This window comes from Oncorhynchus mykiss, chromosome 23 (genome assembly GCF_057628025.1).
Source record: "Oncorhynchus mykiss isolate SJ-2025 chromosome 23, ASM5762802v1, whole genome shotgun sequence".
Lineage (NCBI taxonomy): Eukaryota > Metazoa > Chordata > Actinopteri > Salmoniformes > Salmonidae > Oncorhynchus > Oncorhynchus mykiss.
The window spans coordinates 11,366,088-11,393,810 of record NC_143044.1 but is presented as its reverse complement, the minus strand read 5'-3'; the positions used below and the strand labels follow the sequence as shown (position 1 = coordinate 11,393,810).

Sequence of the window (27,723 nt, the reverse complement as noted above, 5' to 3'; positions counted from 1 at the left end):
TGCCAACTATAATGGGTATGAGGTAGGGAGGGATGTAATTGATGTTGGTCAAGATTGACATTAGCCTAATCTATTTGAATGTTGAAAATGTAAACCATAATGTTGATTCGATCAAAGTAGGTAGGCTAATCAATATGTAGAAGTTATGCTTTGCTTATTGGTTATGTGGTGCATTGGCACAGAAACCTGTTGGTGGAAGATGCATTATGTATATTTTATGTAACTATAAATGTAGCATTAAAATGTGTGCCAGCTCTTTGAATACCCCCGCGATCTTGCTTTAAAACAGAATCATTTTCTCTACGCCTTATGACAAAATGTGTACAATTTCAGGAAATGCATTTAAAAAAATATTAAAGTATATTTTTCAGGAGGAGGGCCACTAAAATGTTTTGCCTGTGAGATGGGGCCCCCAGCAAAAATGTGCTTAGGTGTCACTGAAAATGCATCATAGTCTAATCCACAGTTTCACCTGTTATCTTCTCAGTATTTAATAGCTGTTGTCAACACTAGCCATATGGCCAAGTAACTTTAATGAGCTACACAATCAGTTTCAGACTCTTTGAAATTATTTGGGCATGAAAGATGCCACAATGTTCTTTGCCATAATGTCCTTCCGAGTGATTGAAAATAAAGAAAGAAAGAAAGAAAGAAAGAAGAGAGACCAAGTGAGATACAAAATATAAATATATATATATAAATAAACATAACATTTATATATATATTTTTTAAATAAAAATACTAAATATAAAAGCTAAAATCTTGATGATAATAATAATAGATCATAGTAACAACACTCTGAATACTTATGGAAATAAGGTATTTCTGTTTGTATTTTAATACATTTGCAAACATTTCTAAAAACCTGTTTTCCCTTTGTCATTATGGGGTGTTGTGTGTAGATGGATGAGGAAAAAAATTCATTTAATCAATTTTAGAATAACGCTGTTATGTAACACGATGTGGGAAAAGTCAAGGGGTCTGAATACTTTCCAAATGCATCTCTAGCTTAAACTGACAGATTGTTTTATTATGTTAATTCGATTGACGCACAGGATTTGAATGAATGTAGGGTGTTATAATCTAATTGACAATGTTCCAGCTTCAATGATACAGATGATTTAATGCAAGTCTGGCTCAGCTAACTGTCTGATTAATATACGGTACATGCTAAATATTGAACTATGAGTCCCTCTACCTTCCTCTGCTGTTCTTTCTCCTTTAGGATGTTCACATACTTATAATGAGAGATGTTCTACACATGTAGACGAAAGAAACCCCCTATTCATTTAAATTGTTACTGTGCTGTACAGTTAATGAGAATTCATGCCTCAAGAGATTGCCCTCACCTCCTTTGCCTGTGTCGGAGTGGGCGGGTTTTACACTCTAAATAGTGAGGAGTTATGGAATATTGGATGTAAGTGGAGAGGTGGGGGAGAGTGAAGAAGCAGGAAACCAGCATGAAACTGAATTATCATGAAGGAGAGAGGAGTGAATTAATGGATTCTCCTTGGGTAGGATACATGACGCTTGAGGATTTGAGGATCAGAGTTTAAGCAGGCCAAGAGGAAGGGGGCAGTGCACTGTCAGAGATTTAAAAGTAATTTGCAAGGGGCAATGATGGGTCACAGAAAATCCACAGTAAAATAACCGTTCCAAAATTACGTCTATTTTTGTCCAAAGTCTATTTTTTGCACCTATACAAGTTCTGTCTTTGTTTTACAGTTTAATACTTACTGTAACACTGTACAGGGTAGATGTTTAGCACATGGGACCATACCAGGCAAACAGATTCACAGAACTACTGCAGAAATTGATGTTTTTCCACATTGTAGCAAGCTTTTTTTTCAAGGAAAATCAAAACACAACATGTGTGTTATTATAAGCCATATGAGAGCTTTGGGATTTGAGTCTGAGCGTAGATATCTCAGGCTTTGAGAGTTTTGGCATAATGGTCCAGGATGGCTTTGAGGAATTCATCAGTTTGTGTCAAATCTCTCTGATTGATCAGTTTACAGCTTCATCTGGCAAAACAACACACAGTGGCGGCATCTATAAAAGTGAGCTTGAAGTAGTTATCTAAGAGCCTCTGGCACTGTAAAATCTCTACACTCCACATGAGAGCAAATGAAGAAAAGTGAGAGAACACGTGTGTTTAGATGTGTGCGGTGTATCTTCACTCTGGATCTTTCATTTTGTATTTTTGCCCCAGGTCAAGGGGTGCACGTCTCCCTCCATATAGTCTTTAAATATGCAGTTGTGAGTGTACTGTAGGGTCGTCATTATGCTTCAAATGATTTGCATGACGTGGGTACTCCCCAGGGGATGGAGGGGATCCCTGTGTGTTCGTGCTGTTCAATATTTGATGAGGGCGTAAGGTCTGGGAGCTGTCTCAGCTGGCACAGGGGGTAACATCCCTGACCCCCCCCCCCCCCCCCCCCCCCCCCCCCCATAGAGCCTTGGTCCACCGCCCCAGCTGTCAGAGAGAGAGAGAGAGAGAGAGAGAGAGAGAGAAGAGAGAAGAACCCCACACCCACTGATAAACTTATCAATTTTGAAACCTTTAGGGTACTTATTCGATTGCCAAACATTTTACTTGAATGGCCCTCTAATGTCCTATACGACTCCACAGATAATAGTTTTTATTTGAATAAATGTTATCATTTAGTTGGTAGTTATTTTGAGGAGACTGTAGTAAAATCACACTGCGTCATGACAGGCCCCTTGGGCAGTTGAACAGGGAAATGCATGAGCACGTACAGTATCTCCAATGTCACTGCTGAGGGTAAAAGACAGACAGAAACAAAACAGGGTTTCTGAGTGGGTGGGAGGGATGGAATGAGGAGAAAATAGAGAAACAGGGAGGGAGGGAAGGAAGGAAGGAGGGTGGGAGAGAGTGAAAAAAAGAGAGCACAGAATGTGACTGCGTACTGTCTAGGTTTGAAGATGGATGTCTGGGAGACTGAATTGATTAGTTGTGGACAAGGCCATTAGCTAATGAAGGCTGTCTCGGGAAGACAACAGCACCTCTTCCAGAAATTACCTTCCTTCCCTCACAACTGGATTCATGTGGCAGGTAGAGGGAGGGAGGGAGGGAGGGAGGGAGGGAGGGAGGGAGGGAGGGAGGGAGGGAGGGAGGGAGGGAGGGAGGAAGGAAGGAAGGAAGGAAGGGAGGGAGGGAGGGAGGGAGGGAGGGAGGGAGGGAGGGAGGGAGGGAGGAAGGGAGGGAGGGAGGGAGGGAGGGAGGGAGGGAGGGAGGGAGGGAGGGCACTGCTGACAGCACTACAGCATCCACTATCATTGTCACATACCATACGTAAAGGCTGTGAAATAGATTCATTCAGTCTGGACCAGATGTGGTTCTCTGATGCAAGAACTACAACATGAACTACAGCCCTACTTCACAGACATTTACATAAGGGAATTTAGAGAATGCCTGATGCATTGATTTTGACATAATCCGGAAAGGCACAATGAATCACAAAGCTGCCCTTATGCTCTTGTGCATTAGTGTGAATAATGTCTCTGTTATAAGTCATGACATGAGGAAGGAACCTGTGTGAATACGAATCCGTGCTTCTCCGCCGTGAGAGCTGATGCACTTCAGAAGTGCTCCTGGAGTCTTCTCTTAACATACTCCAGAGGCTGATCTTAAACTTGCTCTGTCCATTAAACAGTTATCTGAACTGTAACTCCAATCAGATTGGTAGGTCATTTGGTTACGTGTTGTCTCTGTGGCAGGTGCACTCAAAGAAAACACTCCTCATGCTGTGAATAAAAGTGAATGGTTTTGTTGCGTCAGTCTAACTAAATATGATTCCATGTGTATGTATGGAGCATTTAACATACAACGATGCACTTAGCCATGTAATTCACTTTATCTGAGTCTGGGATGGACGTATCACTGAGTAAGATCTATCTCTCTAATAACTCTGAAGCCTTACCATAGGTCGGACTCTATGAGGCTTAATAGTCCCTCAGTGGCCAGGAACCCAGCTAACATGACCTTCTGGGGCCTATTCAGACCCTCTGATACATTAGGCTGACTTGTCTGGGGGGGAAATCCCTGTTAAACTGTGTCGGAGCAACCGTCTTTGAGGCCAAGCTGGTCAGAGAGACTTGGGTTTCCTTACATTCTCCGTGCTTCTCCTATGATTGTCCTGTGATAACATGTCTTGTCGGGTCATGATGGATTTCGTTCATGGGGTTAGAAGCAGATATCCAATAAGAGGGCAACTATTTACAGACTTACTTACTTAGTCCTCTTCATCCCGAGTGGGACATGACTCATATACAAAGAATAGGCCTTGATATTTTGTCCACATTATTAGTATTGAGTGGAGGGATCAAACACGACACTAAAGCTTTGGACAATGGCATTGTCATTTTTGCATGACAGTTTTTCAGTAGATAGCGTAACTGTCACGAATAGTGATAAAAGGGCTGAATTAATTACGTTCCATTGTCTGACCGGTATCTGCATTTCCAGATGGTGATGAATTGGCAGCACAAGGATGTAAGTTGGAGAAACAAAATTGAATCACCAACCTTGGGGGAAGAAACTTTGGTTTTAATGAGCTGTCTTAAACTGCCACCTGCTGTTCAAAACCAAGGCAGCAGAAATGGAACTATCCATGTGGCTCTAAACTGGACTTCTCTTTAACGTCCTCTGTTGGTGACTTCTATACACAACCATGGACATGGTAATGAAATTATTCATGGTATCAATTTGGTGTTAACACTGCCCACATAGAGGTTTGTGATCTACCAGTATTGATCAACTCGCTCACAGAGCCTCTTAATCTGCCACAGAATTTCCTGGCACCCCTACAGTAATAGGTTCTATCTGGATTTGTAATACTTTACATTACGTGTCGCCGGTGTGGCTTCATTTAGCTACTTCTTATGAAATGAAGGTCTCACGCTCTGCTGGCCCAGTAAATCTTATTGATAGGAAGGAAATATGATGTAATAAGAGGTAATAAGATGATGTCATATACTAGTGATAGTCCTATCACAGTAGCCTCTGTGTTGTAGTTTATATTGCATTATGACCTTTATTTAGCAATCAAACCCTGATTTTTTTATTTGTTGTTATTGTTCCTTTTTAAAGTAATCTTTAAAGGTTTACAGGGAGGCTGGACCAGTAAAGGGAATCCGTTTTTGCGTCATTGTTGTGGCTTCTTGTATTTCAGTCTCAGTGTCTCCTAGGAGCTAATAGTCGACTGATGAGCTTTGGAGAGATTTAGGATTTAGAGCGTATTAGAAAGGGAGCGAGAAGGAGGGCTGGAGGGAGATAGAGAGAGCATGGATGGGAGTGAGAGAAAGAGAGAGAGAGAGAGAGAGAGAGCGAAAGAGAGAGAAAGAGAGGCAGAAGGGCGGGGTGGGGGAGGGATTGTGTGAGAGAGAACTAGAAGGAGAAAGACAAGAGAGAATTAAAAAACAGAGGCAGGGAGTGAGTGGTACAGAGAAGAGAGACAGTGTCTACTGTGTGTGAGACAGAGGGAAATAAAGACAGAGAGGGAGAGAGGGAGAGGGAGAGGAAGAGGGAGAGAGAACGCAAGCGCAGTGACTGAAGACAGGGCACGCCTGGCCTGAAGCAGGGCTGCTGCTCTCTCATTACTGAGTCAAACACACACACTCACACACACACACACATACACACATACACACACATACAGTATCGGCAGAGGAAGGAAGCCAGAGAGCCGGGATAAAATCCCAGGGAGACAGTAGTGAGCGCCTGCCGACCTGCAGCCATGGCCGACGTGGGTGAGTAGAAAAACCCTTTCTGAAAACCTCCGTTACAGCGTGTGCATGCCAATGAGTGAGTATAGCAGTGAAGGCATTGCCAATATTTGGAGCAGGGGATGTACAGTACAGTGGGAATCAACAAGGATGTAGCTCAGATTCCAAGACACAATCAGCCTGTCTATTTTAGTTCCCTGTCTTGTGTTTAAAGGTCATAGTAATATAGGCTGACATTACAGGCCCAGGTAAACATTGTGGGACAGAGACAGGGCACAGCGGGATGTCTCAGAAGCAACCCTGGAAGACAGGGAGAGGAGGGGAGAAAGAGAGAGAGATGGGAGGGCTGGAGATACCTAAAGGAAGCACCTCGTTTGTGGTATGTCAGTGGTAATAAGGACCATGGGGGGGGGGGGGGGGGGGCTATATCTATATCAGTGGAACAGATTAACACTCTGCTGTACGCAGCATTTCCCTAGACTCTCACACATATGCACACACGCACTCATGCACACACACTATGAATGACAAACGGAAACTGTGAAATTGGGATCTGTGTGGTACTTGACTCTGTGTATTTACTAGGTATCGCCGTAACTATACCAGTATCATCATGTTTTTTCCATGGCAAAAATAAAAACACGAAGCAGACCAAAGTCTTTTGGTCCTTTAAAAACCTGCTGTATGTAAAATGTTGTGTGCTCTAGCTTGGTAATGAAATAAATGGGACTCTGGATGATTGTTTCCAACATTGGGGCTGTTTTACGAAATACGTTTAGTTTCCTTGCCACGATAATGACGAGTATTGTGATTCTGGTATCGTTCCGGGCCTATATCTAACCCTGATAGCCCCCTACTGTAGGTTCTATTTTCCCACTGCTTACCAGGGATTAGCCAAGGTGATTACTCTCTGTCTGTGGCTCTGCTTGGAAAGTATGTGTTGACGACACAGCACAGAGGACAGCTAACTATCACACCCACACATTGACTAAGCTCTGCTTTACTCTCTCTTACTCTCTGCGCTCAAGTCAAGGGTTCTCTGCTCTTTTTTGTTCATATCGCTTTATTTTCAGATAGGTTCAATGAAGTTGTAAAGTCATTTATATATAGAGAATTTGTTATGTATATATATACAGTGCCTTGCGAAAGTATTTGGCCCCCTTGAACTTTGCGAACTTTTGCCACATTTCAGGCTTCAAACATAAAGATATAAAACTGTATTTTTTTGTGAAGACTCAACAACAAGTGGGACACAATCATCAAGTGGAACGACATTTATTGGATATTTCAAACTTTTTTAACAAATCAAAAACTGAAAAATTGGGCGTGCAAAATTATTCAGCCCCCTTAAGTTAATACTTTGTAGCGTCACCTTTTGCTGCGATTACAGCTGTAAGTCGCTTGGGGTATGTCTCTATAAGTTTTGCACATCGAGAGACTGAATTTTTTTCCCATTCCTCCTTGCAAAACAGCTCGAGCTCAGTGAAGTTGGATGGAGAGCATTTGTGAACAGCAGTTTTCAGTTCTTTCCACAGATTCTCGATTGGATTCAGGTCTGGACTTTGACTTGGCCATTCTAACACCTGGATATGTTTATTTTTGAACCATTACATTGTAGATTTTGCTTTATGTTTTGGATCATTGTCTTGTTGGAAGACAAATCTACGTCCCAGTCTTAGATCTTTTGCAGACTCCATTAGGGTTTCTTCCAGAATGGTCCTGTATTTGGCTCCATCCATCTTCCCATCAATTTTAACCATCTTCCCTGTCCCTGCTGAAGAAAAGCAGGCCCAAACCATGATGCTGCCACCACCATGTTTGACAGTGGGGATGGTGTGTTCAGCTGTGTTGCTTTTACGCCAAACATAACGTTTTGCATTGTTGCCAAAAAGTTCAATTTTGGTTTAATCTGACCAGAGCACCTTCTTCCACGTGTGGTGTGTCTCCCAGGTGGCTTGTGGCAAACTTTAAACGACACTTTTTATGGATATCTTTAAGAAATGGCTTTCTTCTTGCCACTCTTCCATAAAGGCCAGATTTGTGCAATATACGACTGATTGTTGTCCTATGGACAGAGTCTCCCACCTCAGCTGTAGATCTCTGCAGTTCATCCAGAGTGATCATGGGCCTCTTGGCTGCATCTCTGATCAGTCTTCTCCTTGTATGAGCTGAAAGTTTAGAGGGACGGCCAGGTCTTGGTAGATTTGCAGTGGTCTGATACTCCTTCCATTTCAATATTATCGCTTGCACAGTGCTCCTTGGGATGTTTAAAGCTTGGAAAATCTTTTTGTATCCAAATCCGGCTTTAAACTTCTTCACAACAGTATCTCGGACCTGCCTGGTGTGTTCCTTGTTCTTCATGATGCTCTCTGCGCTTTTAACGGACCTCTGAGACTATCACAGTGCAGGTGCATTTATACGGAGACTTGATTACACACAGGTGGATTGTATTTATCATCATTCGTCATTTAGGTCAACATTGGATCATTCAGAGATCCTCACTGAACTTCTGGAGAGAGTTTGCTGCACTGAAAGTAAAGGGGCTGAATAATTTTGCACGCCCAATTTTTCAGTTTTTGATTTGTTAAAAAAGTTTGAAATATCCAATAAATGCCATTCCACTTCATGATTGTGTCCCACTTGTTGTTGATTCTTCACAAAAAAATACAGTTTTATATCTTTATGTTTGAAGCCTGAAATGTGGCAAAAGGTCGCAAAGTTCAAGGGGGCCGAATACTTTCGCAAGGCACTGTATATACATATATATATATATATATATATATATATATATATATATATATGTAATGTGTATATATATATATATATATATATATATATATATATATATATATATATATATATGTAATGTATATACTGTATGATAATTCTTTCATTTGTCTGTATGGAGGGAGACCAATGGAGAGCCTGAACGGGGAGACCGCCCCCCAAACACTCATGCACTCACACACGCACACAGTGTCCCCTGTCACAACAACATCATCAAGCAGAAAAGTGTGGGATGTGACAAGACAGCGTCACGCACCAAGCAGTCCGATATTTGCTAGCTGGAGGGGACAGAGGCATGTTGCGGAAATAATGTACGCACACACATTCCCCACTTCTCTCCCTTCTACTCCTAGCCTCTGGCATGGGGGATACCGTTGCCAGCCACCCCTTCGCTGTCTCTGATGTATAATCCATGACGCAACTTGACCTCTTTGCCTGTGTATTCATATATTCATATCACTCTGGTCCTATACTCTATGTGCCAATGTGTTTGGCTGAGATGAATTGCACCAACAGTAACAAGTGCAATACATTTGACATGTATGTGCATTGGTAAGCCACTATGAGATTGGAAGATCCTGAAGGTTCATGAGGAGTTGCAGTGTTGATGTTTATACAGCATCAGGGTGTACGGTTACCAGCATGTATTATTTGTACAGGAATATTTTGTTGTATATGTGAGCAAGGTAGTTGTTCTGCAGGAGGATATGACTAATACATGATGTGTCTCTCTTCCTGTGTGTGTGTGTGTGTGTGTGCTTGTTGTGTGTGTGTGTGTGTGTGTGTGTGTGTGTGTGTGTGTGTGTGTGTGTGTGTGTGCTTGTTGTGTGTGTGTGCTTGTTGTGTGTGTGCTTGTGAGGGTGTGTGTGCGCTTGGTGTGTGTGTGCATGTGTGTGTTGTGTCTGTATATGTTGCAGACTCCCTGACTGAGGCACTGAATGCCATCAGTGTGAGCACGGAGTTGGTAGAGCAGGAGCTGAAGCCTCATCTGGACACCCTGCTGGCTGTACTACTAGAGAAGAGTGAGTCTACACACACATTTGCAGTAGACACTGACCTCTGATTCATCAATCTCACTATTGCCTGTTCCCATCAGACAGCTTTTATGGCATTGCTTTGGCCATGGCAAGCAAGGCCTTAGCTTCTAGAAACTATAGTAGCAATGTGGATCTATCGTCTCAGCTTAAATTATCTCAACGTTATTCATCAGGTTGTTTTGGAATCTGTCCTTCCCCCCTTGAAATGAACGGAAGGAAGTGTGATAGGGACAGTTCAGGTTATTCTCCAGCTCTCTCTCTCTCTCTCTCTCTCGCTCTCTCTCTCTGCTCCAGCAAATATCCAGTTTATCTGAAGTTGCACTGTGCACGGGCAGCTAAATTTGGTTCCCCTCAAAAACGGACAAGGGGACGTTACCATAGCAGCGCAGCGTAGCCTGACAACCTGACCTGCCTCCTTGGCTGTTGTGTCATTCTTTGAAAGGGGAAATGCTAATATCAGGTCTTCCTCTGTGTCTATTGCACGTTGCTGCTTTAATGACAATGAATCTGCCTCCCAAACTCAACAGAGGAGGATTCTATTTTAGTTTCTCTCTCTGGTCTCTTGACTTTACAGAGGGGTTAGAGTCACTGTTAATCAGAAACAGGAGTAGAAAGAGGAAGGCCGAAGACAACCTCTGCACCCAGTGATCCTGATCAATCTCAACACAGAGAAGATTGACAGGAAATGGAATTATATCTACTGCTGGGACACTTACAGTACATTAGCAAGAGTTTTGTGTCAGAACTAATTTCTGGTTAACAATTAGCAAGTTGTCAATAGGTCAATAAAGATATTTATGTTACTATGGAGCCAATGGTAATTTTCCATCCTCAGTTATATTCCATTTTATTCTATATCCATACCCAGGGGTTGTTGCCATATAAGTATGTGTTATCTGTCCCCAGAGAAGGGTGCCGCAGTGGAGATTGCCTCCAGTGGTATCGTTCCCATCCTGGCCCAGTCCCTCGGAAAGAAGAGTCTCCTCACCAAACAGGTGGCACTGGTGGTGGCAGAAATGGCCAGGGAAGGTGAGATTAGATGCCACCCTACTACTGTAGACAAAGGGACAGGGGTTATGGGGCATGAATACCAATCTGCAACCTGGACTCAGGGGTAAATGTAACGGATGTGAAACGGCTAGCTTAGTTAGCGGTGGTACGCGCTAAATAGCGTTTCAATCGGTGACGTCACTTGCTCTGAGACCTTGAAGTAGTAGTTCCCCTTGCTCTGCAAGGGCCGCAGCTTTTGTGGAGCGATGGGTAACGATGCTTCGAGGGTGACTATTGTTGATGTGTGCAGAGGGTCCCTGGTTCGCGCCCGGGTATGGGTGAGGGGACGGTCTAAAGTTATACTGTTACATAAACGTAACATAGTAAACGAGAATCCAGAAAACTCTAATTAGTATGATACTGTATGTTAGGTTTGGTATGGTATGCATTAATTTGTCGATGTCCATAATCCATTTTGTATGATATGTTACGAATTACAATTCATATGATATGATATAAATTATAATTTGTACAGTAGTACGAATTTGCAATACGTATGATATGTTACAAATTCCAATTTGTTGTGGCTAACATTAGCTAGGTGGCTAGGTGGCTAACGCTAACGTTAGGGGTTAGGGTTAAGGTTAGCGTTAAGGTTAGAGTTGGGAGTTAGATTAAAGGGTTAAGGTTAGGCTTAGCTAACATGCTAAGTAGCTAAAATGCTGAAGTTGTCCATGATGAGATTAGAAGACGCAACCTTTGGGTTGCTAGACGTTTGCGTTGTAAACCCACCCCGACCAACAACGCTACTTTAGTTTTTGCCTTAAGTAACCTTCTGTTTTATGTAACCATACCAAACGTAACATATCATACTAATTTTAGTGTCACCGATTTTCATTTACTATGTTATGTCTAGTCTGAGACCAGCCTGCAATCTGAGTTTAATGTAGAGAACCAAGGCCTTAATCACTACTACTCTGACTCATACTGTGTCAGAAAGACTCACTGATTAAAAAAAAATAAGTTGATTTTGCTATGGATGTTGACACATTTGATGTTGACACATTCTAGCTTTATGTAGATGATACTGGATCGATGCATAATATCTGTTACTGATGTGCCCTGTCCTTCTTTCACTATACATTGTTATTTATTCTATGCCTTATTCTGTGCTATGCTTAAAGCACCTCTGCCACTCAGTTATTTGCATTCAGTACTAACCACCCCCTAAACCAAAAATGAGGGGGTGGTTTTGGTTATCACTCACTGACAGTGCCAAGAGTACTTTTCATTTACATCTGCCAAGATCCAGTCCAATGCCATAGGCTCACTGTGGGTAGAATCAGAGGTTGATGAAATTCTGTCCCTGTGTTAAAGCGGCCGTGAGGGACACGTGCATTGAGGCAGGGCTAGTGAAGGTTCTGGTGCCCCTGCTGAACAGTGCAGATGAGGAACTGCTGCTCCACACTGGAAGAGCCATCGGACGCATCTGCTTCGACAACAGTGAGTGAGACTGACTCTAGCAGGCCGGGGCCTTCCCACAGGGAATCAGGCTTCACCTGCAGTGACAGGATGAATTTTACCCTATTAATTCAATTAATTCTGTAATCTTAGCACGCAATGCTTGTCCTGGTGGATTTTGTGTGTGTGGATGTGTGTGCCTCCACCTCTCTATGTCTATTTATCTCAGTCTCAATCCATTAGACTTTCCCTCCTTCTTTCCCTTTCTCTCTATTCTCTCTCCTCCTCCCTCTCTCAGCGGCCCAGCAGGATCAGCTGGTGCAGAGTGGGGTGATCCCCAGGCTGGTGGCCATCATGAGGGAGTATCCAGAGAATGACCCACTGGTCAACGTGTGTCTGCTGGCCCTCTGTAACCTGGCCGACATGGGTGAGGACCACCAGAGGAACTTTAGAGGGTCACAGAAACGAGGAATGACTCATTTGTTTTGGAGACTTTACACTGTATACTGACTTGAACCAGTTGATATTGTGTTCCTCACATCTTATCTGCAAATGATAATTGTTTCATAACTGAAAGACCTGGTTAGATAAAGGTTTAGACAAAAACGTTTGGCCTCTGATCCCTGCAGACACGGCGCGGGAGGCGCTGGTAGAGGTGGGCGTGGCAGAGGTGCTGACAGCCCAGCTGAAACGGGCTCCTGACGCAGAGAGAAGACACATCATACTGGAGGTTCTGGGATCCCTGGGAGAGAGTGGTGAGTCTGGACAAGGGCCTGAAATATAATTTATACAGAGACACGCGAGATGAAATAGGCTGTATGGGGTTTATGCTTTTCACATGAAGGGTTGAATGAATGTGTGCTCAGACTAACACACCCCTCCTGTGCTGCTGTTGTCAGACGTGCTAAAGCTGCAGTTTGTGGAGTCGGGGGTGCCTAAGGCTCTGTCTGAGATGATTCGAGGTCTACAGGGTGGCTCTGACCCCCATGATCTCTGCAGCATCAAGATCGGCTCCAACCTCATTGTGTCTCTCCTGCTGGGAGGTAAGGAACTCAACCTGACCTGGAGGCACCAGAAACCCTTTACTATCCTCCCCTTCAACCTAACCCTCTGTGTCCATGCCTCACTCACACACACACACACCATTTCACTGTCTATCAGCTCACATCTCTCACGACTCAGAATATGACTCAGATGCAGACACAGGAGGTGGATGGTTCGGTTCTCAAAATATTTTTCATGACAAAAGGGCAGGCAGAGGTTCGTAGTCCAAAGCAGAGTCTAAAAGGGACAGAGCGGCAGGTAGGCTCAGGGTCAGGGCAGGCAGAAAGGTCAGAACCGGGAAGACTATAAAGCAAGAACAAGAGAGAAGGTAACACACGGAAAACATGCTGGGACATTTGAAGAGACAAAATGAGACAAGAAGAACTGGAAACAGGAGACAACGGGCTGTGAGACAAAGGTTTAATCCTAGACCCATGGAAAGTGGGATGTATACAGAGGGTACGGGGCAATAGAAGACAAACAGCAGAGGGAAAAGTTTTCCAGACTCCACCCGTAGGGGCAATCACTGGAGGACAGCCATACCCTCTGTCTGGGCCGATAGCGGTGAGATGGGGTCCGGTGGCGATCCTCCTGTCGCCGATACCTAGAGGTGGTCTTAAGAAGAGTGGACCAGGCTCTCTTCCAGGTACGCGACAGCTGACCTCTTCCTCTTTCTCAGGGAAGAGCACGGGCTGGTAACCCAAGGAATGCTCGAAGGGCGAGAGTCCAGTAGTCAAGCAGGGAAGGGAGTTGCTGGTGTACTCCAGGTGGTGGGGTTGACAGAGACGAGGCAGCGAAGAGTAGTCTCCAGGTCCTGATTGGCTCGCTCCGATTGGCCGTTGGACTGAGGATAAAATCCGGAGGACAAGCTAGCCGATGACCCAATGAGGGTGCAGAATGCCTTCCAGAACCTGGACGAGAACTTAGGACTCCGATCAGAGACAATGTCGACCCGGAAGTCTATGGATCCGGGAAGACATGCTGCACCATAAACTGGGCTGTCTCCTTGGCTGAGGGTAACTTGGGAAGGGGAATGAAATGTGCAGTTTTGGAAAACCTATCTACCACAGTGGGGTTGCCATCTGACGGAGGGAGACCGGTGACAAAGTCCAGGGATATATGGGACCAGGGGCAATGAGGAACAGGGAGTGGTTGAAGGAGGCCAGCCAGAGCGATGGCCCGAGTGGCATAGGCAAGGTGCAATAGATGGTATAAAATACTGTGCCGTACATGTGATATGAGTAATGTAAGATATGTAAACATTATTAAAGTGGCATTATTTAAAGTGACATTGTTTAAAGTGACTAGTGATCAATATATTAAAGTGGCCAGTGATTGGGTCTCAATGTAGGCAGCAGCCTCTCTGAGTTAGTGATTGCTGTTTAGCAGTATGACGGCCTTGAGATAGAAACTGTTTTTGTCTGTGATGTGTACTCATAAGAACTTAAAACTTTCCACCTTCTCCACTGCTGATGTCCACAATCATCTCCTTTGTTTTGTTGTCGTTGAGTGAGAGGTTGATTTCCTGACCACACTCCGAGTGCCCTCACCTCCTCCCTGTAGGCTGTCTCGTTGTTGCTGGTAATCAAGCCTACCACTGTAGTGTCGTCTGCAAACTTGATGATTGAGTTGTAGGCGTTCATGGCCACACATTCATGGGTGAACAGGGAGTACAGGAGAGGGCTGAGAACGCACCCTTGTGGGGCCCCAGTGTTGAGGGTCAGCAAAGTGGAGATGTTGTTTCCTACCTTCACCACCTGGGGGGCGGCCCGTCAGAAAGTCCAGGACCCAATTGCACAGGGCGTGGTTGAGACCCAAGGCCTCCAGCTTGATGATGAGCTTGGAGGGTATTATGGTGTTGAATGCTGAGCTGTAGTCAATGAACAGCATTCTTACATAGGTATATTATTTTTGTCCAGATGGGAAAGGGCAGTGTGCAGTGTGATGGCGATTGCGTCGTCTGTGGACCTGTTGGGGCGGTATGCAAACTGAAGGGCGTCTAGTTTGGCCGGTAAGGTGTAGGTGATATGAGCCTTGACTAGCCTCTCAAAGCACTTCATGATGACAGAAGTGAGTGCCTCAGGGCGATAGTCATTTAGTTATGTTATCTTTGCCTTCTTGGGTACAGGAACAATGGTAGCCATCTTGAAGCATGTGGGGACAACAGACTGGGATAGGGGGTGATTGAATATGTCCGTAAACACACCAGCCAGCTGGTCTGCGCATGCTCTGAGGACGCAGCTAGGGATGCTGACTGGGCCAGCAGCCTTTTGAGGGTTAACACAGCGAGCCGCGACGGTGGCACTGTATTATCCTCAAAGCGGGCAAAGAAGGTGTTTAGTTTGTCTGGAAGCGTGACGTCAGTGTCCGTGACGTGGCTGGTTTTCTTTTTGTAGTCTGAGATTTCCTGTAGACCCTGCTGCGACTCCACCTTATCCATGTACCAGCATTTTGCTTGTTTGATTGCCTTGCGGAGGGAATAACTACACTGTTGATATTCAGCCATATTCCCAGACCTCTTTCCATGGTTCGCGCTTTCAGTTTTGCGTGAATGCAGCCATTCAAAACCTACTCTGGTTAGGGTAGGTTTTAATAGTCACAGTGGGTACAACATCTCCAATGTACTTCTTTATAAACTCACTCACCGAATCAGCGTATAGGTCGATGTTGCACTTCACTCATGCACTTCACTCCGAAATGGCCTGCATCAATCTCGGTTAGCACGGCCTCTATCTCCACTTTAGTAAAAAATCATCCTCCTGAGTGGCTGTCCATCCTTCCCCCGTAGGTACATTTGCCATTTGACTTGCACTTTCATCGTCTGCACATCTTTCACTCCAGTGTTTAAATTGCTAAATTGTAATTATTTCGCCACCATGGCCTATTTATTGCCTTACCTCCCTTAACTTACTTCATTTGCACTCACTGTACATATACTTTTTTTCTACTGTATTATTGACTGTATGTTTGTTTATTCCATGTGTAACTCTGTGTTGTTGTTTGTGTCGCACTGCTTTGCTTTATCTTGGCCAGGTCGCAGTTGTAAATGAGAACTTGTTCACAACTAGCCTACCTGGTTAAATAAAGGTGAAAAAATAAAAAAAATAAAAAATAAAAAAAAAATTATAAATTAAAGAATGATCACAAAAAAATTATAGTTGGTGGTTGACTAGTCTGATGTGCTGCCTTTCCCTGTGTGCTGTGTTTTGGTGCATTAGATGAGTCCATGCAGAAGTGTTTCGGCGAGGGCACAGGGGTGGTGTACCAGGACGTGCTCTCCTGGCTGCAGTCCTCCAACACTCAGCTGCAGCTGTCTGGAGCCCTGGCCATCGCCAATTTTGCCAGGAACGGTAAGATGGCAAAATGCCTTCAGATTGACTTATCTGCATTGTCTGATTTGGTTTTGACATGAGAATGGATTCTCCCCCGTCTCCGATGTTCTAAGCCCCTGTCTATCTTCATATTTGATTACCTTATCACCTCTTTCTCTCTCTGTATCTTTTTTCAACGTCTCTTCGGGCCGACTCTTTTCTTTCTTTTCTTACAATTTGCGGAGTTTCTCTCATTCTTCTCTGCAGATCCTCTCAACCTCTGTCAGGTTGGATATGGAGCATTACCGCACAGGTATTTTGAGGTCACTCGATTGTGTTCAAGTCCAAGCTCTGGCTGGGCCACTCAATTACTGTCTCTTCTCTACCCTCTCTCTATCGCCCTTCCTCTCTCAACCTTCTCAGATAGTAACTGTGTGAAGATGTTGGAGTTGGGGGTGGTTCCTCATATCCTGACCCTGCTAGAGCAGCATGTGGACGAAGGCGATGTGTCCGTCCAGCATGCCGGACTGAGCGCTCTCAGAAACCTGGCCATCCCAGGTGCATATTAGGATGGATAACCACATACACACATGCATACACACACACACACACACACAAACACACACACACACACACACACACACACACACACACACACACACACACACACACACACTGACCCCACCACTGAATTACAAACTGACACCATGAAAGGAATCACTAATGGTATTCTCTTGTAAGCTCTTCTCAGGACTGTCAGCTCTGACCTTTGAACCCTCTTCTCCCTGGTGTTTCAGCCACTAATAAGGTGAGGATGCTGAAGGACGGGGTGACAGAGAGAATCAGGACCTTGCTGCGCTCTGACATGCCCCCAGTGCAGTTCAAACTACTGGGCACACTGCGCATGATGGTGGATGGCCAAGGTGACTGGAAAAGGTGTATGGTGGAAGAGGGGTGTGTGCTCAGTGTAGATGTGTGGGTTATACTGTATCTGATTAAGCTAAAATCATAAAGGCATGATGCATTTAGCCGGTATAGAGGTAATTATACGGTAGCAGCCAAACATATTGGGACCCTTGCACTTTTCTTTAAAAAAATCCCGATTTCTTTTAAAATATGTAGAAATTTGAGGAAAAATACTTTTGGTCTCCACACATTGTTATTATATTTTCAACATTGCACAACCAATGTATTTTCGGGAAACTTAAAGGTGCTACACAAATGATTTGCAAAAATCATTGCATTATAATTTCAGAAAATGTTGATAATATATCTGGCACTAACAGTGGAATGATGATGTTTCAGAGTATTATTTACCTGCCAGTGTTGTGATTGGCTGTGATATTTGCCTATTGATTTTTCCCGCCCGAGTGGCATCTGTTGATAAACTGGGATAACTGTTCTTTCTGGCTGTTTTATCTAGTGGAACTCGCACTCATTTTCTGGCTGTAAAATTCTTCAGTTTATGTGAGAAAACAATAGTGTAGGGAGTTATTGTACCGTCTATTTTCAATAACAAAAATGTAGTTTTTACAGCTATTTGAAGATGATGGAGCTTTCTGTCTTGGTCCATCAGCTTCAAACAGAGGTTTTGGTCCACCAGCTTCAAACAGCTGTAAAAACACTATTTTTTTGTTAGTGGAAATATATTTCACAGTGATTTAGATGGTACAATGATATATGTTATGGACATTTTCTGAAAATACGATGCTAAAATTCAACAAAGAAATACCTATATGTAGCACCGTTACTTTTACAATTTTAATTACGAAAATAGAAACAAATGGCATTGACAAAATGTTTGGCACCCGGAGCTAGTACTTGGTTGCACAGCCTTTGGCCAAGATAACTACAGACAAACACTTCTTGTAGCCATCAATGGGCTGCACCTTTCTACTGGCAATTTGCCCTACTCTTCAACTACTCCAATTCTTTAAAGTTTGAGGTGTGCCTTCCACCAACTGTTTTCAGATCTCTCCATAGATTTCCGATGGGATTCAAATCTGGATTCATCGTTGGCCACTCCAGAACTGTGCAACGTTTCTTCTTGAACCATATCTGGGTGGTTTTTTTAACGTGTGTTTTGGAGAGAAACAGTTTTTGGACACTGGGTTGAACGCTGCACTCCAAGACACCTTTGTAATCTGCTGATTTCATGATGTCTTGCACACATTCAAGGCCCCTAGTGCCAGAGGCAGCAAAGCAACCACACAGCATTATCAAACCTCAAGGACAGACCTTTTTCAATTTCAAAGTCTTTTTTGAACAAGTAGGGAATTGAACAAGTAGGGAATTGAACAAGTAGGGAATTGAACAAGTAGGGAATTGAACAAGTAGGGAATTGAACAAGTAGGGAATTGTAAGAAAAGTGCAAGTGTGCAAATACACTTGGCTGAAACTGTATGTGGTGGGAGTCATTTTAGTTGTGATAAATGTGTGAAACAGGGCTGTTGTTCCCACAACCAACCATCTGTAATTGATAGTTAATTCAGCTCCATTAGATGTTGTAATGTTATACTATGTCCAACGGCACTGTTGGAATCACAGCCTATTTACACTGTCTGTGGGAGGTCTCAGCGCCAAACAATAGAGTAAATGCCAAGCCGCCACAGGCGCTGCTATGACCTGTCACGGTAAATTGCAGGGTACTGTGGCTCCCCTTGATTACTGGAGTCTACTGAGGTAATACACTAGTCTAAAGGGAGTCACCACTCTTGAGTCTGCTTTCTCACTCCTGCTCTCTTTACTCACTAGCCCACCTCAATCTTGACTGTTTCTTTGCCCGTCTCTGTGGTTCTCTTTCTAACTTCTGCAATCCCCTTTCCCTTGACACTTTCTAATGTCCTCACCCTCTCGGATCCTTTCTGCTCTTTATTTTCCTGCCTTCTCTTTTTTGTCTCTCTCCTCTATATCCCTCTCGTTCAATCATCCCTTTCTACCCAACATATTTCTCTCATCTCTACTCTCTCCCTTATCTCAATCTCTCACACCCGCTCTCTATCTCCGACTCTCTCTTCCTCCGCTCCTTCCTTTCGACCTCTGTCAGAGGAGGCAGCTACGGTGCTGGGCAAAGATGAGGTTCTCTTGGCGAGGGTCATGGAGTGGTGTGAGGCAAGGGACCATGCAGGGGTCAGGGGAGAGGCAAACCGCCTCCTGGCTGCCCTTATTAGACACAGTCGTGCTCCGGTGAGACACACACACATGCGCGTGCACACACACACATACCCACACACACACGCACGCACACACACCATACATACAGTACGTAATCCCCATCTCTTCTAGAGGCTGATTCTCTCCCTCCTGACTTTGACAGGAAGTCATCAACGCTGTAACCAAAGCAGATGGGGTGCGTCACCTCATCTCTATGGCAACCAGTGAACACGTCATCATGCAGAATGAAGCCCTGGTTGCCCTGGCGATTGCATCTGCCATTGACATTGGTGAGGGATTTTTCTATCCTTTGAGCGCATTCAGAGGGAAAGACCAATACATCTAAACCTACCATTTGGACTAGCATAATATAACTAGATACAGGTTTACTGACAGTAACCAAAACTAATACACTGAGTATACAAAACATGAAGACATAGACTGACCAGGTGAATCCAGGTGAAAACTATGATCCCTTATTGATGTCACTTGTAAAAATCCACTTCAATCAGTGTAGATTAAGGGTAGGAGACAGGTTAAACAAGGATGTTTAAGCCTTGAGACAATTGAGACATGGATTGTGTATATGTGCCATTCAGAGGGTGAATGGGCAAGACAGAAGATTTAAGTGCCTTTGAACGGGGTATGGTAGTAAGTACCAGGTGCACCGGTTTGTGTCAAGAACTGCACCGCTGCAGGGTTTTTCATGCTCAACAGTTTCCTGTGTGTATCAAGAATGGTCCACCACCCAAAATACACTCAGCCAACTTGACACAACCTTGTCGAGTCCATGCCCCGACAAATTGAGGCTGTTCTGAGGGCAAAAGGGGGGTGTTCTGAGGGCAATATTAGGAAGGTGTTCCTAAAGTTTGGTATACTAAGTATATATTTGTAATAATGTCAGTATATATTATATTATTATCGGTATGTAATAATATACTGCTAATGTAATAATATCAGCTCATATTTTACAATGGCGAATTACTGTAAGCTTATTCTAGTTTATACTAATTCCCCCGCATACCAACGTACATATATCGTAATGTACTTACTGTAAATGAGAGTGTGTGTGCCTGTGTGTCCTGCTGTTCTCCAGACTCCATGCAGGAATCCTTCCAGGAGGCAGAGCTCTTGCCTACACTGCAGAAGATGCTGGAAGACCCAGTGGGGGCAGTGGAGGTCAAGTTCAGCGCCCTAGGCCTCATCTGTAGCCTGGCCAACTCCAGTAGGTACCACACACACACACACACACACACACACACACACACACATATATGCATGTCCTTTCTCTACTTCTTTCTCACTCTCTCAGGCATGATGAAGGAAGAAATGGAATCTCTAAACCTGAAGGAGACGCTCACCAAGCTCTCTGGTCACTCCAGCACCAAGCTAGCCACACAGGCCGACACAGTGCTGGCCATGCTCTCTGAAACGAACTAGACTGTCCTGACCGGACCACTGCCCTGGTCAATGTGATCATAGACTCTCCGCACCACGTGCCACCACAATCACCCCTACTACCGTGACCACACCATCCTACCCATCAACCGCACTTCACCAGAGAACAACCCATCCCTCGCTCTGAAAGGGGAAAAGAGGTGGAGGGTTTGAAAATACATATTGACAGTCTTCCAAAGCTGGGTTTTCATTCACCTGGCCTATGGAGATCACAGTTGGACAGAGATATACTAGGACTGACCAACCCAATCTGACAGAGAGGTAACAAGGTGATTGCCGATGTTCGAAGCACAAGCCAACCCATGTAAAACGCACACGAATCACAACATCCCCGGTTCACTCATCATGACCATCTGTAGAAAGAGTGTTTACTGTATGTGTGAAATAGCTATTCTAATCAGTACACCAATCAGTTGAATGTACACTATGTAGATTTCCTGTAGGGATCAGTGTATATTGTCAAAGGAAATGTTTGCGTATGTATGCGCCATAGAGTTAACGATGGCTACTATTCATAGCATCTACTGTGTTAACCCTCAATGGAAAACATAAAACTAACATCTGACACTGTTTATCAATGTGATGTTCTATATATGCTCTGTATTGACCAATGTATATGGATGTAAATGTTCCAAGAATATGACCATGCCTGTCTCTTCTCTGTGGATCTCGTATAGTGAGATTCTCTTGGCAATATCTACAGTGTACAGGACAAGAAAAGCATTCAAAGTCAATATCTCAATCATGATCTTTTACCAAAGTACATTCTAATTGTTAAAACTGTGCGCGAGGAAGTAAGAAATCTAATCTGATTAACAATTGTGTGAGGCGTTTGGAGTTTATTCCAAAGTATTCTTTGATTGTCATCCAGGTACCAGGAAGATAACAGTAACTGTAGACCTAAGAGGTTTTTATCCCATGTTGTCGGAGGGAAGATCTCCAGACATTTATCCCCCCAAAAAATTCCTACTGACACATCTAGCTCAGTCCTAGTTATGTAAGAGCCCGGGTGGGTGGGCACTGGGCAGGGTAATCATTACAGAGCTGTGAGAGTGTCAGGCAGCTTTCCCACTGGGTGCCAGCTCCAACATTCTGATGAAAAGAGATCAATATGTTGTGTGAATGCTGGGGCAGCAAAGGGCTCGTGATGAAGGGCGCTTTAATGTTGCACTCAGAGCCACGCTGATTCATCCAACTCCTTTTAAGACCAATTTGTTAAGGTGTCTAGAGCCCAACGGAGACTGGCTGGCTATTTCAAAAGCATTTACATAGTGAATATCAACTGAAAACAGCCCTCCGTCCCTCTGTCTGCCCTTAATAGTACCTAATAAGCTACTCAATGGGAGCTGAGTTGTTGTTATTGAATTTATCTTTGAAATATAACTATTTTGATGTTTTAAAAAGAGTGGCTTACAGAAACAACTGGAAATAAAATAAAAATATGAAAGGCCATGGCCTGTGACTCTTTTCTGTTCATTGGAGTATATATGAATGACTGTGGGTGTGTTTCAGTCCTCTAAAAGACTTCCTGTCCTTGTCTCCTTTCCTTCGTCTGCACTGATCTGAAAACACAGGACAGGTGAAAAAAATTGGAGGAGGGCTGCTGGTCTTTTTTCCCCCTACAATTCAATACTGGGTCTGCTGTCTACTTGTCATTTTCCGAACATGGTGGCTGCTCTTCTCACTCTGCTAACGTATTCGAAACACTGATTAACACATTGTTTCACACAGACTCCCTTAGGCTCTTTCCCTGTGAGGAGAATGAGTTGTGGTAAAGCCTCCGTGGTTACAGGAGAGGTCATGTTTTTTCGTTGGGTTTTAAAGGCCCGTACTGTGCTTTACACCATACATACTGTGTAAAAAGCCCTTGTATGTCCCGCCTGTAGAAGGACAGGGAAACAACAATGTAGCACATTAGAAAGGAAGACAACCATTCTAACCACTAGGTGGCAACATAGTTTTAGGGTACAGTAGATGCTTCTCCAGGGCTCCTTATTGAAATGAGTCTCAGTGTGTGTGTGTGTGTGTGTGTGTGTGTGTGTGTGTGTGTGTGTGTGTGTGTGTGTGTGTGTGTGTTTTCGAGTGTGATCTATGTGTGTGAGTACATGCTTGTACGTGTATCATTGGGTAGCCACAGATTTTCACAGATTGCACAGTGGCCAACATATGGGTGATCTCCGCAGGAGAGTGGGATACTGGGCCACGGGCCCAGACAGTATTCTTGTGTGTGTGTGTGTGTGCGTGCGCACGCGTGTGTGTGTATGTGCGTGTGTCTCACACCAGGCAGAGCACAGCTGAGTCCTGAGTGTGTCATTAACACTGCTGCCAACCTGCCCCAAGTTCTGCACCCTGAGCTAATCAGATAACCACCTCTATAACCAACATGGTTGTATACCAGGTTGACTTTATTGGAGTCGCACTGCACATCTCGCAACATTGGAATTAGAACCTGGAGCGTGACCGTCATGTCAGTGGCTTCCATTTCTGTTGCAGTATGTACCAAGTCATCTGTGTGGGATAAACATTTAGGACCACATACCACTAGAAATATACATCTGTAAGAGCCATCCATGTTAGATCTGTGTATCACAGTATACCAAGTTATCTATGGAAGCGTACAAGTCGTGTGACATTTGAATGTCATTTGTATGTCACGGACTCTTACATCTTCTTTGTACTCTAGCAGAGCATTCCCCAGAGACTGTGAGCACTAGACAGACAGGAAGCACACATGAAACACTGCTACAGTTTACTATAGAATACTACAGAACTCTGTAGTAAACAGTAGTATACTGTAGAATACAACACTACACACTGTAGTATGGTGTGTAGTACTTTACTATAGAATGTTGTAGAATACTGTTGATTATTATAGTGAATACTACATTATTATTCACACAGAAACACTGTACTAAATACTAAAGTAATGTCTGCAATAAAAACACAGTTCTATAAAACACTACACTTTTTTAACTATTATAAATAGTACAGTATTTCATTTGCATATACTCTGCCCATTCCCCTCCCCGAAATCCCAGTTTGCGAAACCTACATGCCATGTATAGACCAGATACAGCATTCCCCACAGCATCTAAAAAAAGAGCAGAAGCTTTGAACTACAGTGGGGAGAACAAGTATTTGATACACTGCCGATTTTGCAGGTTTCCCTACTTACAAAGCATGTAGAGGTCTGTCATTTTTATCATAGGTACACTTCAACTGTGAGAGACGGAATCTAAAACAAAAATCCAGAAAATCACATTGTATGATTTTTAAGTAATTAATTTGCATTTTATTGCATGACATAAGTATTTGATCACCTACCAACCAGTAAGAATTCCGGCTCTCACAGACCTGTTAGTTTTTCTTTAAGAAGCCCTCCTGTTCTCCACTCATTACCTGTATTAACTGCAACTGTTTGAACTCGTTACCTGTATAAAAGACACCTGTCCACACACTCAAGTGAAAACATATTTTTAGACATTTTTGCAAATGTATTGAAAATTAAATGCAGAAATATCTCATTTACATACTGTAAGTATTCATACCCCTCAGTCAATACATGTTAGAATCACCTTTTGGCAGTAATTACAGCTGTGAGTCTTTCTGGATAAGTCTCTAAGTGCTTTCTACACCTGGATTGTGCAACATTTTCCCATTGTTATTTTCAAAATTCTTCAAGCTCTGTCAAATTGGTTGTTGATCACTGCTAGACAACCATTTTCAGGTATTTCCATAGATTTTCAAGTAGATTTTAGTCAAAACTGTAACTCGGCCATTCCCGAACATTCACTGTCTTCTTGGTAAGCAACTTCAGTGCAGATTTGTGTTTTAAGTTATTGACCTGCTGAAAGGTCTCTCAGTGTCTGGTGGAAAGCAGACTTAATCCGGTTTTCCTCTAGAATCTTGCCTCTGCTTAGCTCCATTCCGTAAATGTTTTATCCTAAAAAACTCCCCAGTCCTTAACGATTACAAGCATATCCATAACATGATACAGAAACCACTATGCCTGAAAATAGGGAGAGTGGTACTCAGTAATGTTTTGCATTGGATTTGCCCAAAACATAACACTTTGTATTCAGGACAAAAAGTGAATTGTTTTGCCACATTTTTTGCAGTATTACTTTTAGTGCCATGCTGCAAACAGGATACACATTTTGTTATATTTCTATTCTGTACAGGCTTCCTTCTTTTCACTCTGTCAATTAGGTTAGTATTGTATTTGGGGCGGCAGGGAGCCTAGTGGTTAGAGCATTGGGGCACTAACTGAAAGGTTGTGAGACCAAATCCCTGAGCTGACAAGGGAAAAATCTGTTGTTCTGCCCCAGAACAAACAAGGCAGTTAACCCACTGTTCCTAGGCTGTCATTGTAAATAAGAATTTGTTCTTAACTGACTTGCCTAGTTAAATTTAAATGATTGTGGAGTAACTACAATGTTGTTGATCCATCCTCAGTTTTCTCCTATCACAGCCATTATACTCTGTCACTGTTTTAAAGTCACCATTGACCTCACTGGGAAATCCCTGAGTGGTTTTCTTTCTCTCCGGCAACTGAGTTAGGAAGGACACCTGTATCTTTCTAGTTACTAGGTGTATTACTACACCATCCAAAGTGTAGTTAATAACTTCAACATGCTTAAAGGGATATTCAATGTCTGCTTTGACATTTTTCACCCATCTACCCATAAATGCCCTTCTTTGCGAGGCATTGGAAACCCTCCTTGGTCTTTTTGGTTGAATCTCTGTTTGAAATTCACTGGTCGACAAAGGGACCTTACAGATAATTGTATGTGTAGGGTACAGAGACAAGATAGTCATTAAAAACACTATTATTGCACACAGAATGAGTCCATTCAAATGATTATATGACTTTTTAAGCAGTCTTACTGCTGAACTTATATAGGCTTGCCATATCAAAGTTTGACTACTTATTGACTCAAGACATTTCAGCTTTTCATTTTTAACTAATTTGTAAAAATGTAATTTCACTTTGACATTATGCGGTATTGTGTGTAGGACAGTGACAAAAAATCGAAGTTTAATTCATTTTAAATTCAGGCTGTAACACAACACAATGTGGAAAAAGTCAAGCTATGTGAATACTTTCTGAAGGCACTGTATAACAGACAGACAGTGTACAGATGTGGGATCTTAATTTGATTACTTTGCTGTCGCTGAGAATGTTCCCTCCGTCACAGGATTTACATAAATTCACTAAAAACCTGCACTAACACATGGTTATATTAACAGTACTGCACTTTCATGTAGCCTAATTTTGGCCAGCTAATTGCCTAACCACGATCAAGCAACATTACATCTGGAAAAGAGTGAATGGACTAAATGTTCATTATTTTGCTGCGACAATACTTGTCAAATTACGATCCTACACCTGTACATGGCGGACAAAGATGATAACCCAGCATTTTTATATACCACAGGAGGTGAGGGATCACATACAAGCATCTTTTGTTTGACCTTCTGTAGATTTCTGCTTGCTAAGCCCCCTATAATAGCCACCATCAGGCCTCTCAGCATTCCTGTGGGAAGCAGGTCTTGCAGATCTTGATGCATAGATAGGAATCCCTTAGTTCCACTCTCCTCTGACATGACTGGGAGGGCAATAACTAGTTTCCAAGGTGACACAGGTCTCAAGTGATAGGGTTTGTCCTTGGTCTCTGTTAAGTGGGTCTCATGTTTACACAACACACCCCACATTGCTTTTGTACAGAGTAGAGGGTTTGAGGATGTTGTTTGGTAAGGGATAAGACAGGAAATCATACTGCAAATAACACCCCCTGTTGACTCAAAGAGTTGTTGTTTTATCTGTAGGTTTGATCAGGATGTGAACCGCCTTGCGGGCCACAAATGTATTTTCTTTCCAAGTACTTCAGTCTTCAAGGTGCATTTCCCATGAACCTTATCTGTCAAGTTGCCTACATCAATCCAGTCATAGTACCTTAGAATAGAAAATGTCCATGTCAACATTTTCCAAATGTTAACTGTTGCTGCTGAGAGACAGTGCAATGACCTGAAGAGAGCTTTCTGTGCACATCACTGGGTATCACTCAACCTCATAAATAAAAAAAATACTGTAAATTAAATCAAATGTTATTTGTCACATGCGCCAAATACAACAGGTTAGACCTTACCTTGAAATGCTTACTTACAAGCCCTTAATCCATTCACAACAAAATGTGAAACAAGTCAAGAGGTATGAATACTTTCTAAAGGCACTGTAGCTCCATCGCCTTAATCTTCATTTCAATTGGTGGTGGTTGACCCTCGCCCTTTGACCTCTGTGGATTACAGGCTATGGCATCTGATAGCTAACGATCCCAAAGCTTTGAAAACTTCTACTGTCAATGTGAAGGGTGTGGATAAAGTGTGACTAAGCAACCCAATAACAACACATCCAGTATATATGGTTGATGAGGAGTCACACTTTGTAGATTCTGCAAACTGTGTCTTACATTATAATATTTTGTTCCAGTTTTGATATGAGTTCCTTTATTTCAGCTCATAATGTTCTCCTGGGTTTCAAAATGAAACAGTGCTTTGCATAAATCATAGAAAGCCATCAGATGATAATTATGCATACTAGGCAGATTCTTCTATCAGGGACTGAGAACTGTGAAGCCAGAATAGGAGAAACAAATTGGCTTGGGATGCATTCTAGGTCAAGGTGTGAGCCTGAGTGTGAAACTGAATATGCAGATGTAGAGTAGGTGTGTCTC

The 27,723-nt window shown here is 43.2% G+C and overlaps 1 protein-coding gene across 1 annotated transcript; it reads left to right on the top strand.

Annotated features, from left to right (window-relative positions):
* Positions 1-5,064: 5,064 nt before the first annotated feature.
* Positions 5,065-22,439, top strand: LOC110502440 (rap1 GTPase-GDP dissociation stimulator 1). Its single transcript, XM_036960267.2, has 14 exons — positions 5,065-5,772; positions 9,453-9,557; positions 10,479-10,601; positions 11,940-12,065; positions 12,322-12,450; positions 12,653-12,778; positions 12,923-13,066; positions 16,286-16,417; positions 16,802-16,936; positions 17,176-17,301; positions 19,425-19,564; positions 19,695-19,821; positions 20,628-20,756; positions 20,844-22,439. Exons 1-14 carry the CDS (start codon positions 5,760-5,762, stop codon positions 20,969-20,971), a joined length of 1,683 nt encoding a protein of 560 aa, XP_036816162.1. The 5' UTR covers positions 5,065-5,759; the 3' UTR covers positions 20,972-22,439.
* Positions 22,440-27,723: the final 5,284 nt, after the last annotated feature.